We start from the raw sequence: 21,202 nt of genomic DNA, 5'->3' as shown, positions 1-21,202 counted from the left end.
ATGTGCAACAATACCTATGGAGTGCTGGAAATGCCGGTCCCACAAGAGCGTGTTCTCACCTCGACAGCGCTGTTTCACAAATGTTTCCTCATGCTGGTAGCACCGCCTTTCATTTAAAATAATCTCTGGAGGCAGATTCTCAGAGAGATCTATGTCCTGCCATAGCTCTAAACAACTAATTAACATATAAAAAAAATGCAGATTTCTCTGGATCTAAGATATTAAGATATCATTGTAGTCAGCTTCCTATGACCTACATGCCCATGCAGACAGCTTAGGAGGGTTGATCCTACTGACAGATCCTCTTTAAAGTGCAAGAGTTGAGAGTGAGAAAATTGCTGTGATGATCACCTGCTGCCCAGTTTTCCAGCTTTTATTCCTTCTCTTTAGTCAACATTGGTAGAGGGCCATCCAGACCCTGATCTTGTGCTGTCATGGTAGAGCCTCATAATGCTCCATGTGACTAGAGGGAAACTTTGACAGTGACAATTTCTAGACTGCTATGATATGATACAACTATAATGCTTGGACTCATGGAGGCTTTTTAATTAAGTATTAATGTATATCTGTTTCACTTTAGTTGTCATTGGGAGTTGTTTTCATGCCCTTGTAGAGGTTTCTTTCAACATCATTGCTTTAGGGTCACATTTTTTACCAGTTCTAGCAGAATTGTATGTCACATCTATAGTGGCAGCATGTGTTATAATCTAACCTCACTTGTAAAACCACATTTCTATAATGTAATGAGAAGGATGAAATACCCTGTAATCTTCTGCGGCACACCTTTCATTGAAATCCTCCTTTCCGTATTTTTGGTGAGCCTTTCTGCAGTAGCTGTGATCCCCACATCAGAGACACTTTCAGGACATACATTTGAAGCCCTGGAAAACAGCGTATGAACTAACTGGGCCATTGACTATAATGAAGCAGACAGAGACAATCTGTTGTTTGTTGAACATCATTTTCCACCACCTATGGGTGTGGAATGCAGTGAATATTCATTTCTCTTTAATAGTGGCACGCTGTTAGCCGCAGCAGCAGACTCCCTTGATCTGCCAGGCGTTCGCGTGTCACCGCTACCTAAGGCAATGAATATTCACTGCTTTCCACTGCCATAGGCGTGGAATGCTGTGAATATTCATTCCCTTTAGTAGCGAGCACAAGTGAACATCCAGCAGCTGCAGAAAGCTGGCGGCTAACACTGTGCTCACTGTTAAATAGCAAGGAATATTCACTGCTCTCCACGCACATAGTCCCAATATGGAGAGCACTGAGTATTCTGGCAGCTGTCCTCGGCTTGTAAGCAGCGCATGACATCCCTGCCATGCGCTGCTTACAAGCGTAAATCAGCTGTTGGCATTGGAGCAAGACACTGCGAAGGAGCTCAGGGAAGGCAAGTATAATGGTTTATGGGTTTTTTAAATGTTTTTTCTGATGGGGACAATCATACCAGGATAAGGATGGGGCCATGCATACGAGGAAAGAGATGGGGACCATGCATACCAGGATAGGGATGGCTGGGCCATGCATACCAGGATAGGGATGAGGGGACCATGCTTACCATGATAGGGATGAGGGAGCCATGAATACCAGGATAGGGATGAGGGGACCATGTCTACCAGTATATTGAAGAGGGGGCAATGCATACCAGGATAGAGATAAGGGGGATATGCCTACCAGGCTAGGGATGAGTTTGAGTTTTCCAAAATAAAATAATTTTTCATATGCTCGTATGAACTCGGCCTGAGTCTAGATCCACACATCCATGTGATTGTTACTGAGAGAAATGACCTGTGGTGTCATCATAGTTGCTTTCATTTTTTTCCTAATTTTTTTACTGTAGCAGGTACACTGTGAACATTTTATGTTCACTGACTCTTAATGTATCAGTTAAAAATGGATGAAACCCAAATGTAACACTGAAGTACAAAGTCTGCTTTCAGTCTGTCATCTATTTCTCATGGATCCCCATAGACTTTAATGGCCCAGTCTGATCATCAGAACAGATGAGAATAGGACATGCTCAGAGTCTCACGAACCGGAGACACGGATCTGTTTTTAAAACTGATTTGCGAATGGATCAATAACATTCTGCTCATCTGTTCCTGTATTAATCTAGTGAATTGGATAAGTGCATGATAATTGTAGAGTATGTCCTGGCAGTTATTTGTAGACGTGACATCACTCTCACCTCCAGATATAGAAGTCAACAAGGCTGGATTAACCTTTTGACATTAATATCTACCAACAAACATAACATAGTTAATCAACCTGTAAAGGTGGAGATGATGGCGTAACACTCCTCTGAAGACCACTGTATAAAAATTATTCTCCTAGTGGCGGCAGATCTTGTTAGACAGGGGAACAGGGTTAACTGTAGGGCTGGCCTATAGTTGGGGAGAAGTAATAGAGACCTGTGTGTTAGTTCTTGGGGTGAGCAAGTCATTAGTGAGTAAGAGAGAAGAGATGAAACCCTCAAAAGAAGGCTATCATCATTGTGTGTGTGTGTGTGTGTGTGTGTGTGTGTGTGTGTGTGTACATGAGAACATACAAGAAAAAGGGAGCAAGTTTCAGCAAGAGATCTTCAGTGGTGACAGTGTAAGGTTCTAGCAGGATGCAGTGACGAGCGGGAGGCAAGAATTAACGGGTTTTTTGTGAAGAGTTATTAAAACAGTAAATACTCCATGTAGGGAGAGGGAGAGGGAGGAAATATAGGTGCACAAAATGTATACAATTATAGGACAATATTATAAGTTTAAATAACGGGTTAACGGGTTAGTTTGTGGTTCCGGGATAGAGGAGGCTGGATTATCCCACGATGGCATCGTAGTCGATGCTTGAAGTCCCTAAACTGATCCCGGAGAAAGGTGAAGCACTGTCTCTTTACGGAAATGATGTATCCTGGCCTTCGCATGCATAGTCTTGCGGTCCTGGAACAGGGAACTGCTTGAGTGGGTGTCTGCAGCACTGCGATAGTGAACAAAGTCTCGGAGTGGAGGCCGCGTTCACGCTACTTGCTTCAGCATGTGTAGGAGGAGGAGTCCCCGCTGTGTAGCTGGGCCGGAACCAAGGGAACTGTCACCAAGGTTCCTAGGGGGACTGTTTCTGGGGGACATAATTAGGAGACGGATCAGAGGGAGTTCTAGAATGGATGGGGTGGAGCAAGGATAAAAGGGGCTGAGGACGCCAGCAGGGGGCAATCGACCGAGCAGGAGAGAAGGAACAGGAAGGCTAGAGGGCGCCAGAAAGCCAGACCCAGAGCGAGAAGAAGAGAGCAGCGACTGGAGGGACTGGAGAGAGACTCACTGCAGACAGGAGAGCACCGAGCTGTCCAGCAGAGAGACGCCGACCGACCACCGCCCGACTCCAGCCCGCGGCTGCGGCCTGCCCGCAGCTGCCGCCGCTCCACTCCGGCCCGTGGCTGCAGCCTGCCCGCTGCCGCCCACGGCCGCCCGACACCAGCCCATGGCTGCGGCCTGCCCGTGGCCGCCGCCGCTCCACTCCGGCCCGCGGCTTGCGGCCGCCACAGCCCAACGCTGTCTCCCGTCTCATCACTGCATCCCGCGTACCTGCAATTCCTACATTTGGCGTAGTCGGCAGGATGCAGTCTCCGAGCGCGAGCGGAGATGCTGTGGACCAGGGGGGCAACACTGGGCCCTGGTCGAGTCTATCCTTGGGGGCTATGCTGAGTAATCTACCTAGGTTCTCCAGCAGCAATACTATGCGGTGGAGCTGGACGGAGCGGATGCGAGAGCTATTTAGGATGCATCCGCTGACCCCTGACCTAGAGGCAGAAGTGGCCCTAATGGCGTTGAATGGGGAGGCCTGGGACTTCGTAATGTTGATACCCCCGGGACAGCGAAACACCTTTGTCAGGGTGTTACATATCTTAGAGGAGACCCATGGGGACCCGACTGATGTGGGAGAACTGAGAACCCGGATGTTTAGTTGCATGCAGAAAGAGGGGGAAACAGTGACCCAATATGTGAATGTTCTGCAGGAATTGATTGTAGCCATTGAGAGGAAGGATGAGGTCAGTGTGGGGACCGTGGATGTGACATTACGTGACCTTTTAGTGACCGGGCTACGAGACACCCTGAAGAAACAGGCTCTGTGAGAGCGGGTGCGAGTGGACCGGCATCTGACCTTTTCAAAGATAGGAATGGAGGCACGTGCTCGGGAACAGGAGCAAGGGATGACAGTCCTTGTGGGGATGGCCCAGAGTATCGAGGCATCCGTATGCGTCCTGGGTGAACACCACTGGGTACAAGAGATGAGGCAAGAGCTACAAAGTATTAAAGGCGAATAGGCCGAAGCGAAAAAGGGGCCAAGGCCACAATAAGTCAGCTAGGGCCGGGCAGGGAAAGCACGAACCATCGTGGCCCTCACCACTCGCCTGTTACAATTGTGGAGGATTGGGACACTCCGCCCGAGAGTGCCCACGTTGCAGGAGGAACCTACCCCGCCGGCCATTAAAACCAGAGGACCCTGAGCTGGGGGAACATCGTTCGGAGCCAGAACACACCACGCGGGGTGGTGGGAGTCACGAAGATCTGGCTGCGAAGTATCCACTAATTTGGGCAGAGTTCGAAAGCCGTGCAGTACGATGCCTGGTGGACACGGGGTCGCAAGTTACTACCATGCCAGAAACCTACTACCGGTAGCACTTCCCCGAAGCCGCTAAGCCCCAGTGGGGGTCCTTGATAAAGCTGGTGGCCGCCAACCTCCTACCAATTCCCGTCGTCGGAGTAGCCTGGATGCAGATCTCGATGGGCGGCAAGCAATTAAGCTGGCGAGGCGTGGTCCTGATTCAGGGGGACCCAGGCGAGATCACACTGTCACCCTGGGCATGAATGTACTAAAGGAGTTCGGCAGCCTTCTCCTCAGTGAACCCGCCAAGAGACTTTGAAACAGTGGAGTTCCTGTATGCTGTGGGGGCAGATTTTCCAGCAGCTGGTGCGAAAGGCACGAGTCCAAGATGACTGCCAGGAGGGAGAGTGATCGCGCCTGCAGCTCCTCAGCTCGTGCTGCCGCCAGGACAGACAGTAGTCGCCCTGCCTGTCCGGGCCCATGTGCCTCTGGAAGGAGTAGAGGTGCAGGTAGAGCCATGCTACTCTGAGCACTTACCCCTCCGGGCTCCTGGTGGCTCGTGCCCTAGCCACCGTGCGGAAGGGGACAGCCCTCGTGCGCTGTGTCAATCTGGAGGATCAAGACATCATCCTGAAACCCCACACCAAAATGGCAAAACCGGTGAGACCACTGGAAGAGGTGCTCCTGGCCCCGGCGATACAGCTGGAGGTGAGCGTGATGGACCCCTGGGCCGTGACTGTACGCTCCATTTAGACTGCAGGGTCGCTGCCTGAGCAGGAAGGGCGAGTAATTTTGGGAAAAATGCGAGCGCAACTATCCGGACTAGAGCCGACCAAAATACACCAGGCAGAAGCTCTTCTGGGCCATTACCGAGAGGCATTCGCCAGGCATGAAGACGACTTCGGGTGCACCACAGCTATCACCCACGGCATCCCCACCAAAGGAACGGCCCCCATCAGAGAACGATATCGGCAGATCCCCTCACAATTATACCAAGAAGTGAAGACTCTGCTGGGCCAAATGCTGCAAATCCGGGAAAGCCAAAGCCCCTGGGCAGCCCCCATCGTGTTGGTGCGGAAGAAAGACGGCACGCTTCGGTTCTGCGTGGACTACCGGAAAATGAACGCTTGTACTATCAAAGACTCATATCCGCTTCCCCGTATCAAGGAGTCCCTGTCACCCCTGGGGAAGGAGAAATACTTCTCTACCCTGGACAGCCAGTGGATACTGGCAGGTGCCAATGTTGGAGGAAGATCGTGCAAAAACCGCCTTCATCTTGCCCATGGGACTGTTTGAATTCAATCGTATGCCGTTCGGTCTAGTCAACACCCCAGGAACCTTCCAGCGACTAATGGAGTGGTGTCTGGGTGACCTAAACTTTTGGGCCACCTTAATATACTTAATACATCATCATCTACGCCGCCACGTTTGAGGACCACTTGCAACGTCTGGGCCAGGTGCTCGGTCGGCTACAAATATACGGGTTGAAGGTGAAGCCCCAGAAATGCCATCTGTTTCGCACGCAAATTGAATATCTGGGGCATGTTGTTTCCACCGAGGGCGTGAGACCGTCTATGGAGAAGGTCGCTGTGATACGGGAGTGGCCTACTCCCGAGACGGTAAAAGATGTACGAGCCTTTCTGGGGTTAGCTGGATATTACCGTCGCTTCGTAAAGAACTTCGCCCACCGGGCCCGAGCCCTGCAAGACCTGATGAAGGGAGCCCCTGTCGGAGCTAATAGTTGGAAGATTCAGTGCCGAGAACCGCAGGAAGAAGCCTTCCAAGATCTCAAAACCACACTCTCGGAAGCCCCAGTGTTGGCCTACGCGGATTTCTTGCAAACGTTCATACTGCACAATGACGGAAGCCTACACGGGCTAGGAGCTGTATTGTCACAAATCCAAGGCGGCTGGGAAAGAGTGATCGCTTACCGGAGTCGATCACTCCACGACTCCAAACATGATCCCGACAATTACAGCTCCTTTAAGCTCGAGCTTCTCACGGTAGTGTGGGCCATGACTGAGCGGTTCGCGGAGTACCTGGCAGGCTCTGAGGTGGTGGTATGAACTGACAAAACCCACTGGACCACCTTCGACAAAGCCAAATTGGGGGCCCTTGAACAACGATGGGTGGCCCGAATGGCCAAATTCAAATACAAAATCATCTACAAACGAGGAGCGGAGAATGTGCATTCTGATGCTCTCTCCAGAATTCGACGTAAGAGTCTTTGGGCAAAGCCGAGACGACGAGCTGGAAGTAGAAGAAACGCCATTCACTTTGGCCACCACCGGGATCACAGCTGTAACCCGGGAACAATCCCACATAGAACCTGCTAGGGGCATCTTAGAACAATCCCGGGATAAATGGATCCAGCAGCAACAAGAAGATGGTGAAATTGGGCCCGTGTCAATGGGTGGCCACGGGTCAAATACCTAACGACACTCAGAGGCAGACGTTGACTCAGGACACTTTGTTAATACTACGGGAGAATGGGAGAAATTGGTAATCAAAGGAGGACTATTCTACCGAAAAGCAATGTCGGGGACAACATCAGCGATAGCTTGGCAGGTAGTAATACCGGTAGCCCAACTCAGTGAACCTGCTTGCGATGCCCACGAAAAGGGGGCTCATTTTGGGGCTCAAAAGACTTTTCAGTGGTTGCAGCAAATGGCCTACCATCCTCGCTTGCAGACCACAGTGGAAGAAGTTTGCCGTTCGTGCCGCCAGTGTGAGCTAACTAAACCACCTGCGCAACGGGCCCCAGTACAGACAACAGTAATGGCAGCACCCCTTGAACTCTTGATGATAGACTATTTGACCATTGGCCCCGCGCAGCAGGGGTATGAACACTGTCTCGTCATGGTGGACCATTTCACCAAATTCGCCGTGGTGACCCCTACCCAAGATCAAACCACGGAGTCGGCCGCCTACGAGATTTGTAAAATCTTTATCCAATTATACGGCTTCCCCCAATGGATCCATTCAGACCAGGGTGCGTGATTCCTGGGAAAAGTAATGGAAGAACTACACCATCTATATGGTATTGATAAATCCCAAACCACTCCGTACCACCCTCAAGGGAATGGGGCCTGCAAACAATTTAATCGAACGTTGATCCAAATGTTACGCACCCTGGAAAGCGACCGAAAGGCCCGCTGGCCCAAATACATCCCTGAACTGGTGTGAGTTTATAACAACCGAGTACATCGAGTCACCGGCTACACTCCATACTCGCTGCTGTTTGGCCATGAAGGCAAGGGAATCACGGAGGTGGAGTTAAACCCGGAGGAGGAACAACCATGGATGGGGGTCTCCTCGTGGGTCCGGAATCACCGGTATCGGCTGCAAACTCTGCACCGAATCGTCCACACAAAACTTCAGGACCTGGAACACCCAGGGGGGACTCCGCCTCAATCCATCGACCTCCAGGCCAGAGATCAGGTACTCGTACGAGATCAGCGCCCCCAAAGCAAGTTGAAACCCCACTGGGAAGAAAGTCCCTATCGGGTGTTGCGCTGAGTGATCCCTGATGGACAAGTGTACGAAACACAATCTGAAAAAGATGGGGACCACCCTACCGGTACCGTACACCGTAATATGTTATGACCATGTTCTTCCACCGACCCCGCACGACCAGAGGCCCCTCCTCAGGTCTCAGAACCTCTGCCAGCAGTATGGGATGAGGACGACGAGGAAGACCCTCCAGCGGTACAGACAGATCCTTCAAGAAATAATATTCCAGCGGACCCGGTCGACCCACCACCTTCCACCACCCCAGAGTACTCCACCACAGTCGAACCACAACGCTCCGAGCGGTCGACAGCTGGCAAACTCCCCGAACGCTATGAAGAGGATCAGTTCGTGTGGCAGAAAAAACTTTCATTTCAAGAAACTGGCCCAGGGCTCTCCAAGTCCTCGCCCGAGGACTGGCGAGCATACAGGATGGGGGGAGTGTAGGAGGAGGAGTCCCCACTGTGTAGCCGGGCCGGAACCAAGGGGACTGTCACCAAGGTTCCTAGGGGAACTGTTTCCGGGGGACATAATTAGGGAACGGATCAGAGAGAGTTCTAGAAGGGATGGGGGTGGAGCAAGTATAAAAGGGGCTGAGGACACCAGCAGGGGGCACTCGACTGAGCAGGAGAGAAGGAACAGGAAGGTTAGAGGTCGCCAGAGAGCCAAAGCGAGAAGAAGAGAGCAGCGACTGGAGAGAGACTCACTGCAGACAGGAGAGAGACGGCACCGAGCTTTCCAGCAGAGAGACACCGACCGCACTCCTCGCGGCTGCCACTGCCTGACTCCAGTCCGTGGCCTGCCCGCGGCCGCCGCTCCACTCCGGCCAGCGGCTGCGGCCTGCCCGCGGCCGCCGTGGCTCCACTCCAGCCCGCGGCCGCCGCAGCTCCACTCCAGCCCGCGGCTGCGGCCGCCACAGCCTGCTGCAGCCCGCGGCCCGGCTCCGGCTCGCGGCTGCAGCTTGTTCGCCACCACTCGCGGCCGCTGCTGCCCGTCCCCAGCTTATGGCTGTGGCCTACACCGCCCCGGTCAATGCCATCCTGCCTCTGCCGGGAGGCGCAACGTAGAGGAACTCTTCAGGGGCCTGCTGTGCCCCCGCTTCGCCTGGGTGTTGGAATACCCGAAGTCTCCGCCAGATCCTCATCGGCTGTGCCCAGATCCTCATTGGCTGAAACGCCGAAGCAGCACCATCCACCACTCTGCCGGAAGTCAGAGGAGGATAAGTGACACGTTGTCGTTAATACCCTATAATTTCTCTGGACCTGTAGTCGGCCATACCGCGGCCCTATAGTTACCGGTCTTGATCAGGTAGTTCTGTTCGTGTTACCAGTGTATTCTTGTTTTGATCCCTGCGAGGATAACTGCTGTAAGCTTGTTGGTTACTCAAGATAGCCCTTATAGGTATAAATATATATAAAAAGTTACATCCTAAGTTCATCCCGTCTCCCGTCTCGTTACTGCATCCCGCGTACCTGCGATTCCTACACATGCACCGTTTTGTGAGTATTGTGTCTCGCACTGGCAAGAGTCAGCAGACCGGATTGTCTTGGTAAAGTCAGAAACAAGAGGAGTAATGGTCTCTGGAGGTACACAGTCTGTATGCACGGGGGATGAGGTCTCTGGAGGTACACAGTCTGTATGCACGAAGGATGAGAGAGTGCAACGCGGGGCTGCTCATTGGCGTCGGTGTTGTGAATTCGCTTTCTGGTCTACCTCTGGTTACTACTGAAGGCAGTGGAGCTGGTCAAATTGACAGAGTGGTTGCGATTTCTCTTTCTGGGCTCCCTCTGGTGGTTACTGGAGGTAATGGAGCTGATCTGATTAACAGAGGCTTGCCACCTGATAATGAGGACGACGATTGGAGATCTGGGGTTTCAGACTTGATTTAATACAGCCGACTCCCTCTATCCCTGCTGGTGATTTTTCCTGCCTCCTGAGGTCTTAGTTTCCAGGTCAGTCCCTGCATGCTCAGCTAAGTGTTCTTTTGCTATTGTTCACATTTGATCTGGTTTTGTCTATTTCAGTATTTCAGTTTTGTGTGGTTCAACCAGCGCTGGCTGGGGCTGTGCTGAATCACCTTCCATATGTTACTGCTTGTGCCAGTTTGTTTTTGTCCATTATTAGATTGGACTTTTTTTTGCTCTGTTTTCAGAATATACCAGAGTACTGATATAGTGGGCGAAGTCGTGCGACTTCAGTATTTTTCTATCAGACGTGTTGGACTTTTTTGCAGGGCTTTTTGCGTGATTGCAGACAGTGTCTTTCCTTTCCTGTCCTTTCTAGTCAGTGTGGGCCCCATCATTTGCTCAGTCTATTTTCCTATCTGCGTTTGTGTTTTCATCTTGTCTCACCAACAATATATGTTAGAGGGCTATCTATTTCTTTGGGGTCTGCTCTGGGGCAGTTTAGAGTTCCCCTTTCTTGATTTAGGCTTAGTTAGTTCTCCGGCTGTGCCGAGGCATCTAGGATCATCATAGGCATGCTCCACTGCTACTGCTAGTTGTGTGGATAGGATCAGGGGTCTGCAATCCGCTTAATTTCCAACCTCTCTGGTTTTCTGTGGCTTAAAGATGGGTCTTGCTCTCCTCCTCGGTGACCCAATCATAACAGTCAGTCTGAGGAGAGGGAGTCAACCTTCTCTTGTAGCTCTCGCTGTCTTCCCACCAAAATCCCCGTCCTGGCACGCGTCGTCCTTTTTATCCCAGACCCGCCCCCTACAGTCAGGTGTAAAGATCTCATCCAGTCAGATAATGCTTCCCCCAGCAACAATGGTGACATCCCCGACAGTTCCGGCTCTGACACGAGAGAGAGATTACTAGTCCGGTCCATCTCCCTACATTCCTCCACTCCTTTTGCTCACCATTCCACGGGCGAGGATTCTTGTGAGACACATGGCCGTCTTCAGTTTTCTTGAACAGTTTGCTGCCAAATGAACTGATCTTGGTCATAACAATTGTGGGGTTTGCCGGCTTTTGTTTGTTCGGAGTATCGTAAGTTGAAAGGAGTGGTGGAGTTCCATTGTGAGGTAGAATCAGGTTGCATAGGAGAAAGCGATGGTGTGTCTGTTCCCTCTGGGACACATTCTTCAGGGACCCCAGATCCTTGCCCTGCTTGTCCTTCCTTGGGCAGTCGTTCAGAACTCTCTTCTTCCTCCTCTACTACCGTGGAAGCTCTTTCGAGAGTCTCCAGTGCTTCTTCCACTTTAACAAGATCTTTTGATAGAAAAGCTGGAAGCATATTCCGGTGAACTATCCGAGTAGGAGAGCTTCCTGCTTCTCAAGGTTGAATCTCATACACAGGCCCTTCAGAGCTGACTCAACGCTTTACCCGATACGGGTCCCTTTCACACTGATTTTCTAGTTTGTCTCTAGGATGTCTTTCTCGTACTAAGATACGGTCCCCAACCTCGAGATCTATTCCCCACAGCGGAGTCTTCTCAGCATGCTCCAACTCCCAAAGCCTTGTCTGTACCAGGCAAAGCAAAGTCTGCAGACGATGGCGATGTTCTCAAACCCAGGAGGACACCCCCGTCCATGGCTAGTCCTTTTTTGGATCCAACTCTAGCTCAGTGATTCCTTTTCCTGCACGACTGAATAAGAGGGTATAGGGAGTATAACCAGTGGTTCGGTGCACTCGATTGTTGTATACACATACTAATTCTGATACATACTCAGGCCACCAGGCTTTCCGGTCATTTTTCAGGGTCCTCAACATTTGAATTAATGTCCGGTTGAACCGTTCACAGGCGCCATTCTCCTGAGCGTGATACGGCCTGGTGCGAGACTTCTCAATTTGGTACATGCGATGCAATTCCACCATCACTTTTCCTAAAAACAGGCTCCCTGGTCAGAATGGATTTGCTTCGGGCAGCCGTAAACTTGAATGAAATATTTGCAGGTGGCATGTGCAGCCGACTCCCCGGTCTGATCTCGAGTTGGAGTCACGACGGCAAACTTCGTGAAGTGATCCACCATTACTAAAACAATATTCATACCCCTGATGGGGCGGCCCGATGATCAGATAATCTATCATTAGTAGATCCAGGGGGGCGGACGTCACAAAAGTTTGTGTGGGGGCTCTTTTGTCCGGTGGTTTTGCCAATTCACATGTCCGGCATAACCTACAAGTCTCTTCCACTACAGCCTTTAGTCGGGGATGATAAACAAACCGCTGTAACCACTGAGAAGTCTTTTCCTGACCAAAGTGTGCTCCTTTTTCGTGTGCCTCCGTGGCTACCTCGAGCAACAGGGTTTCTAGGACTAAGACCTGCCAAGTGGCACCTAGCTCTTTTTGAAGCTGCACTTTCACATACAGTAATCCATTCTTCATCTGAAGACATTCCCATTGTCGAAGAATCCGCAGAGTTTCCGGAGATAGGAAGTCTCTTTAAAGTCACCCACTGTCTCAGCAGAGCAAGTTCACTATCTTCTTGCTGTAACCGGATCCACTTATCCCAGGATTGCCCCAAGATGCCTTCCTGAGTCAAAAATTGCACCTGGTTCTGCGTAGCCACCACCGTCCTGGTGGGGTCTAGGAACCTGGGGATCGCCTCGTTTTCTAACTCTTCATCTCTATTTCGGCCAGGTTTAGCATGTTTCACCCTGGATAGGGAATCAGCATGAGTGTTTTCAGCTACTCTTTTGTAAGCAATCTTATACCGAAACTTTGCCATTCTGGCCACCCATCATTGTTCCAGAGCTCCCAGCTTCGCATTCTCAACATGAGCCAACGGATTGTTGTCGGTACACACTAAAACTTCGGACCCAGACAAATATTCCGCGAACCTCTCCGTCATAGCCCACACAAATGCCATCAGCTCTAACTTGAAGGAACTGTAATTGTCCGGATTACGTTCGAAATCATGAAGGGACCGACTTGCATAAGCGATCATCTTCTCTCTCCTGTCCTGTATCTGCGACAACACAGCCCCAAGTCCGTGCAAACTCCGGTCAGTGTGGAGAATAAACTGTTGAGAAAAGTCCGCATAAGCCAACACAGGAGCTTCCGTCAATGCCTTCAGGTCTTGAAAGGCTTTTCCTGATGTTCCTTCCAACGGATAGTCCAGTTCTTTGCTCCCGAGAGCACTACCTTCAGCAGTTCTAGCAGTGGCTTTGCTATGCAAGCAAAATTCTTCACGAAACGGCGGTAATTCCCGGTCAGTCTCAGGAATGTTCGAACATCTTTCACCGTCTCTGGAGTGGGCCCATCCTGTATCACAGCAGTCTTCTCTCGAGATGGTTTCACTCCTTCAGCGGAGACCACATAGCCCAAGTACTCTGACTGCCGAATAAATGGCATTTTTGAGGTTTTCACTTGTCCTTGAAGACGACTTAACACGTGTTCTAATCTTTGTAGATGATCCTCAAACGAAGCAGCGTAGATTATAATGTTGTCTAAATGAAGGAGCTTAGCTTCAAAGTTCAAATCAATTAGACACCTCTACATAAGGCTGGAGTCACACATAGCCACTCACCAGCGATCCTGACAATGATATCAATGTGTCAGGATCGCTGGTGAATCGCTATGTGATCGCTGGTGAGCTGTCAAACAGACATCTTCACCAGCGATCAGCACAGCGACGCCGAGCGCCCGGCGTCACTGTGCACATTAGTAACCAGCACGCTGATGCAGGGAGCTGGTAACTAACGTACACATCGGTTATCTAAGGGACGTCCCTTGGATACCCGATGTGTACGTTAGTTACCAGCAGATCGCTGGTCTCCCGCCTGTCACACGCAGCGATGCGTGCTGGCCAGCGGTAGACCAGCGACCAAAAAAAAGTTCTGGCCTTTCCTGCAGCGATCAGCGATACCGGCAGGGGGGCCGGTCGCTGATCGCTGTCACACACCGCGATCTCGCTGGTGAGATCTCTGTTGTGTCACAAAAATTGTGACTCAGCAGCGATCTCGCTAGCGAGATCGCTATGTGTGACGGGGCCTTAAGACACTAAAAAGTACCAGGAGCACTGGCTAGGCCAAACGGCATTTGGTTGAATTCAAACAGGCCCATGGGTAATATAAAGGTGGTCTTTGCTCGGTCCTGTTCTGACATCGGTACTTGCCAATAGCCGCTGGCGAGGTCCAATGTTAAGAATTTGGCTTTTCCTAGTGCGGACAAGGATTCTTAAATCCTGGGTAATGGAATGAATCTCTCACGGTACAGGTATTATTTAGTTTATGATAATCCACACAAAAGCGCAGAGTGCCATTCTTCTTTCACACAGGACTATAGGAGCAGCCCATGGACTCTGATTCTCTAATGATGCCTTTCTGTAACATCTGACTTAGCATACTCTTCACATCTTGGTACAGCTGTGGTGGAATTTGCCGATAACGCTCTCTTATGGGTGCAGTGTTTTCAGTTGGCATCTCGTGTGTGATGGTCACAGTGCAGCCGAAGTCATCCTCATGACGAGTGAATACGTCTCTATAGCGTCCCAACAGAGCTTCTACCTGTTGTACCTGTGCCTGAGTGAGTTCGGTCATCTCGGCCCTCATCTGCTCCAAAATAAGTTGTCCTTCCTGGATATGCGTGGGCTCCAGCGTCGAAGAGGGGGTTACCGTCATGGTCCAGGGGTCTCCCTGATGTATTCTCAGCTGCACAGCCTGAGGTGGTGTTACTTCTTCAGGCATGCCCATAATCCGAGCTACTTCACGTTTGGGAGAAACTGTGATGTCCTGATCTTCTAAATTGACGCAACTCATAGGAACTGTTCTATCACGCACAATGGCTAACGTACATGCCACCAGGAGTCCCGAGGGAAATTGCTCCGATAAAGATGGCTTAATTTGGATCTCTACTCCTTCTAACAGGGTGCAAGTTCGAATGGGCAGAGTTAGTACCGTCTGCCCGGGGGGGCAGAATGAGTTTGGAAGAGGCGGGAACGATCACTTTTCTTAACACCCCTCCATCACTGAAAAACTCTTGAGCTGGAGCTACACAAATTAACTGTTGGAATACTCTCCTCTGGGGAGTAAGTGGGCTCCACTGCTTCAGAGTCTCGCTAGAGGGTTCATTGATGAGGAGACTCCCAAACTCCGTTAATATGTTCATTCCCAGGGTGACTGTGTCCTCTACTCACTTCTCCCAGGGATAGCGCCACATCTTTCCATCCCAGGTCCTTTCCACAAATGGAGATCTGCATCCACACCACCCCTGCGACCGGGATGGGCAGTTGGTTGGCAGCCATCAACTTTATCACTAGGCCCCACTCAGGCCACCTCACCTCAGGAAAATGTCGCCGGAAATAGGCTTCGGGCATCGTAGTCACCTGTGAGCCAGTATCCACCAGGCAACGTACTGCTCAACCATCAAACTCGGCCCAGACTAGCGGGCGCGTTGAGATTAGATTTGTCGGACTGCCACTACTCCTCTATCTGTTCTGGCTACGGGCGGCGTCCCCTAGGCTTGGAGCCTTCTAGTTTAACAGACGACGTGGTTGAATTCTACCCCGTTCTGAAGACTCCTGCGCCATATGTCCAATCTCGCCGCAATTAAAGCAGATGAGGGGTCTCTGTCGACAGAACATTTTAGAATCACGGCGGGAATCCGGATCTTCCTTGCCTCCTAATGGATTTGAGGCAGGCTCAGAGGTTTTTTTTTAACATCAGCCAACTCTCCTTTAATTTGCAGAAGTTCCTTCCTTACTTCTTCCACCCATTGGGGTACGGTGATTGCATTCACGGACACCTCCCCGCTCCGGACCTTCCCCACCGGGACTGTTACCCCATGTTCCTGTTCACGTGTGCACGCTTTGCTTCCTATCTCAGAAAAAGTCATGCGAGGGTTCACCCGCATGCACTCTCGCAGGGCCTGTTTCGTCAGCGCATCCCACAAGCCTGTCACTGTCGCAGCATTATGTCCGTAGGGCCTATGCCGTCTTTCCTGACCATCGCAGTATACAACTCCTGCAGTGCGTTCATGTACTGAGTCACAGTCTCTCCCTCCTTCTGCATGCAACTAAAGAGACGCGTCCTCAGCTCCCCTATGTCTGTTGGATCTCCATGGGTCTCTTCTAAAATTTGGAGCATCTTATTAAAGGTGTCCCACTCTCTGGGGGGCCGTAGCATAACTGAGTTTCTGGCTTCTCCATCTAATGCCATGATAGCTACCTCGGCCTCCAATGCAGGGGTCATGGGGTGCATCCTCATCATTTCCCTTATACGCTCAGTCCAGCTCCATAACATGGTGTTGCTTCCAGTAATCTTTGGCAAATTATTCAAACACTGCCCCCAGAGAGATACTGGACCTAGTGCCGACCCCAGCTGCTTGGTTTGCCACCTCTGTACTGTTGGACCGCATCCTGCAGACTACGCCAAGTGTAAGGTTCTAGCAGGAACGCGGGATGCAGTGACGAACAGGACGCAGAGCAAGAGTTGATGGGTTGTTTATGAAGAGCTATTATAACAGTAAATACTCCATTCAGGGAGAGAGAGAGTGAGGGAATATAGGTGTACAAAATGTATACAATTATAGGACAATAGTATAAGTTCAAATAACGGGTTAACTTATCAGTCTGTGGTTCCCGGAGGGAGGAGGCTGGATAATCCCACGATGGTGCCGTAGGTGACGCTTGAAGACCCTGAACTGATCCTGGAGAAAGGTGAAACACTGTCTCTTTATGGAAATGACGTATCCTGGCCTTCCCACGCATAGTCTTGCGGTCCTGGAACAGCGAACTGCTCGAGTGGGTGTCTGCGGCACCACGATAGATGAACAAAGTCCCGTAGTGGAGACTGCGGTCACGCTACTTGGTTCAGCGTGCACCATTAGGTGAGTACTGTGTCGCGCGCTGGCAAGAGTCAGCGGTGCAGACCGATTTGTCTTGGTAAAGTCAGAAACAAGAGGAGTAATGGTCTCTGGAGGTACACAGTCAGTATGCATGGGGAATGACGTCTCTGGAGATACACAGTCTGTATGCAAGAGGGATGAGTGAGTGCAACGCGGTTCTGCTCATTGGCGTCAGTCTGCAGAGAGGGAGTCAACCTTCTCTTGTCGTACACGCTGTCTTCCCGCCAAAAGCCCTGTCCTGGCGCACGCTGTCCCTTTTATCCCAGATCCGCTCCCTACAGTAAGGTGCAAAGGTCTCTTCCAGTCAGAAAGTGCTTCCCCCGGCAACAATGGTGACATCCCCGACAGTTCCGGCCCTGACACGAGAGAGATACTACTAGCCCGGTCCTTCTCACTACAACAGTTCCTCATAGCAGGCAAGTTGGGGGCATTTATATACTGGAAAAGCTAAAGGAAGCAGTGGTTTTAGTAGATCTGGAGACCAGTCATGAAGGAATGCAGAGTCAGCCAGGCTGGGGCACGTCAATAAGGTGGTAGCTAGTGAGAGCTCCCTTACAGTTTCACACGAGTGCAGTGGCCACACCGAAACACAATGACCCTTGGGGCACTAGAGTGCAGTGTCGGTGCAGTGGTCACAGCGAAACACGTTGACTCATGTGGCCCTGTACCAGGAAGATGCAGTTACCCAATGTGTCCTGTTGATCATCTGCAATGTTCACCACAACTAATGTGCCACCATCCAGAACAGATAAGAATGTACCTCTGTATTGTGCAAAAGTAAACAGCAAGCGTATTTCCTGTTACCCACTGTACATAAGTTTTATTGTCAGTAAAAAGAACTTTATTTTTACAAACTTGCTTGATTTCCTCATTGTGGGTCTAAAGGGTTCCGGTGCCGCACAAATTAGGGCAGAGCTGAACCTGAAGGTGTCCACATTAGTAATACAACGACGCACACCCAGTCAGGACCCCCGTTTTTATGTAGTGTGCTGGGGCATAGGAGAGGAGTACCTCTTCCACAGGTACCCGCCCTGCGCCACGTTAAAACACTAGACACTAGATAATCCAATGCGCAATAGCCACCATATAGCCAACCCACTCTACATCAGGTCACCTACCTCCCTTGGATTTGAATTAACTTTTTATCTTACCTACAGGAAAAGAAAAATCAGACATCTGAGTCAATTCTATATTGGGTTTATCATCATCGGAATTATTTCCATTTTGATTTTATTCCAGAATCTGATAAGGTGAGCAGTTTGAGAAAATTGAATTTGGATAAGAGAATTTAATAATTTTTGTTGCAAAAATCTACTTCCATGTATTGTATTATAGATTAGTCTATTATAATTGATTAGAATTTGCTCCCAACCCTGGTCCCCCATGTTATAGAACGTCAAACCCCCAACTGCGACACTCAGAAACCTCTCTAATCTTATTAATATTCCCTGCATTCCATCTGTCCCTCTTAATTGTGCCCTTTGGAATTCTCGCTCAGTGTGTAACAAACTCTCCTTCATCCATGACTTCTTCCTTTATAATTCTCTTAACCTCCTGGCTCTTACTGAAACCTGGATCCAGCAGTCAGACACTACTGCTGCTCTTTCATATGGTAGACTACACTTCTCTCATACCCCAAGATCAGACAATAGAGCAGGTGGAGGCGTTGGTCTGCTCCTATCACCAAAATGTACCTTTCAGGTCTTCCCTCAAGTGCCCTCACTTGTCTTCCCTTCTTTTGAGGTCCATGCCGTCAGACTCTACACCCCCTTCTCTATGCGAGTGGCGGTGGTATATCGTCCTCCCGGCCCCTCCCATCAGTTCCTGGATCATTTTGCCACTTGGCTTCCACATTTTCTCTCCTGTGACATCCCTACCCTCATCATGGGCGATTTCAACATCCCCATTGCTTTTTCCCACTCCCCATATGCTACTCACCTTTTATCTTTATCTTCCTCGTTTGGCCTTTCGCAGCTTACTAATTCTCCAACACATGAAGACGGAAACTCATTCGACTTGGTCTTCTCTCGGCTTTGTGCAGTGGATGATTTTGCAAACTCCCCTCTCCCGCTCTCTGACGACAACCTTCTTTCATTCTCTAGCAAGAACTGCCAGGCCGCTCAGGTCACCCCCACTGTCCATACTTATAGAAACATACAGGCCATTAACACCCAGAAACTTATGAAGAGCTTGACGTCTTCATTGGCCTAGGGGAGATAGGTCTCCTCCCTCTCATGTCCTGATTCTGCACTGAAGCATTACAATGAAACACTTCAAAGTGCCCTGGATGAATTTGCACCTCCTATACATAGAACACCACAACACAGACGGCGACAACCCTAACACACCCTGCAAACACGTTTCCTGCAGCGGTGCTCCAGGTACGCCGAACGTCTGTGGAGAAAATCCAATCTACACGAAGATTTCATCCATTATAAGTTTATGCTTCGAACATACAACACTGCCCTTCACCTCTCAAAACAAACCTACAGTATTTCAACACCCTCATCACCTCACTGTCCAATAACCCTAAACATCTCTTTGACACTTTTCATTCTCTACTCAACCCAATAGTGCAGGCCCCAACCACGGAGCTTCAAGCTGACGATCTGGCGAATTACTTCAAAGAAAAAATTGACCAGATCCGACAGGAAATTATCTCCCAATCACCTCATACCATGCACTGTCCTACCTCCCCCACTGCATCTAGATCACTCTCGCCCAACCACTTGCACCAGTGACCCATTTCCGTCATATCTACTCCAGTCCCTTTCCACTGCAGTCACCCCTCACCTAACTAAAATATTTAACCTCTCTCTCTTCTGGTATCTTTCCCTCCTCATTTAAGCATGCCATCATACATTCACTACTTAAAAAACCATCCCTCGACCAAAACTGTGCTGCGAACTATAGACCTGTCTCTAATCTTCCCTTCATCTCTAAACTCCTGGAATTCCTGGTCCACTCCTGTCTTATCCGCTATCTCTTTGACAATTCTCTTCTCGACCCTCTCCAATCCGGTTTCCGCTCTTTACACTCCCCGAGGAAGCCACAGCGAAACGCGCGTCGGGACACTTGCGCTCTGGTTATACGGCCACCATGGGTAAGCTCTGCATGAGGAGGTCCCCTGATCATTATCTAAGGGATATAGGATGTGGATTATTGCATCTATGTAACTTCACTAGGGAGCTGGTTAATGATCTTTTGTACTGTCCTCCTTGCATTGCCTCTACGGACATATGTTCCATTGAAGTATTATTGCTATTGAATTGCACTATGCACTTTAATTACTTTACTGTAAAGGAACAATAGATTGATCCACTGTGATGGCGTTAACCTTTGCTTGTATGGTTATATAGCTGCCCGCCTGTTCTTGTATGTATTGCACATTTTATGACTTGGTGTTTTGGTACTTGTATTATCTTCAATAAAGACATTTTTACTTATATCTGTCTTTAATTATATTAACTAAGATATTATTGACAATTGGACTAATATTAGGCTCTCTGATAGTCCGCTTATGCATTATACAGTAATTTTGAGAGTATCCTTGAAATAAGGAATATGCATTCTATTATCCAATTTTTCCTATATGGATTTCTATTACCTGTACTCATAGATAATTCAGTTTGAGGCTGTGTGCCCACGTAGCGATTTTTAAGCGTTTTTGCCGCGATTTTTGGCGCGAAAACGCTGCGAAAACGTTTAAAAATCGTGTACAGAACGCCCCCCCATGCATTCCTATGGCATTCCGCACATGCTGTGCTAATGCTGCGCTTTTTTCCTCGGCGGAATCGCATCGTGGAAAAAATCGCAGCATGCTCATTCTTTTGTGCGGAATCGCAAAGAATTGCCGTGATTCTGCACCCATAGGAATGCATGAGAATCGCTTACTTCCCGCATGTGGCTATGCCCACCATGCGAGAAGTTAAGCGTCTCAGGTGCGGTTGGTACCCACGGTGTGGAGGAGAGGAGACTGTCCTCCAGGCCCTGGGTACCATACCCCTGTAAAAAAAGAATAAAAAATAAAAAATCGGGGTATATTTACCTTCCGATGTCCCGCGCTGCATTCCCGGCCTAAGCGTTCCCAGTAATGCCTTGCGGCAAGGCCCTGTAATGACGTGGTCTCGCGAGATCGCTATAGCAACGCGAGACTACGTCATCACAGGTCTCGCAAGGCATTACTGGGAACGCTGTGGCCCGGGAATGCAGCGCAGGACGCCGGAAGGTAAATATACACCGATTTTTTTATTTTTTTTAGCATTTTAACATTCTATCTTTTACTATTGACGCCGCATAGGCGGCCTCAATA

The 21,202-nt window shown here is 49.8% G+C and overlaps 1 protein-coding gene across 1 annotated transcript in view; it reads left to right on the top strand.

The window, feature by feature from the left end:
- Positions 1–21,202, top strand: part of LOC141091167 (galactose-3-O-sulfotransferase 2-like) — a 71,302-nt gene that overhangs the window by 41,894 nt on the left and 8,206 nt on the right. Inside the window, exon 2 of the mRNA XM_073576584.1 lies at positions 18,048–18,140. Coding sequence (XP_073432685.1) covers positions 18,048–18,140 — 93 coding nt within the window. The remainder of the gene's footprint in view (positions 1–18,047; positions 18,141–21,202) is intronic.

This window comes from Dendrobates tinctorius, unplaced genomic scaffold (genome assembly GCF_039654945.1).
Source record: "Dendrobates tinctorius isolate UK_male_01 unplaced genomic scaffold, ASM3965494v1 ptg000049l, whole genome shotgun sequence".
Lineage (NCBI taxonomy): Eukaryota > Metazoa > Chordata > Amphibia > Anura > Dendrobatidae > Dendrobates > Dendrobates tinctorius.
Note: the sequence above shows the minus strand (reverse complement) of the source record. Positions and strands in the feature narration are given on the sequence as shown.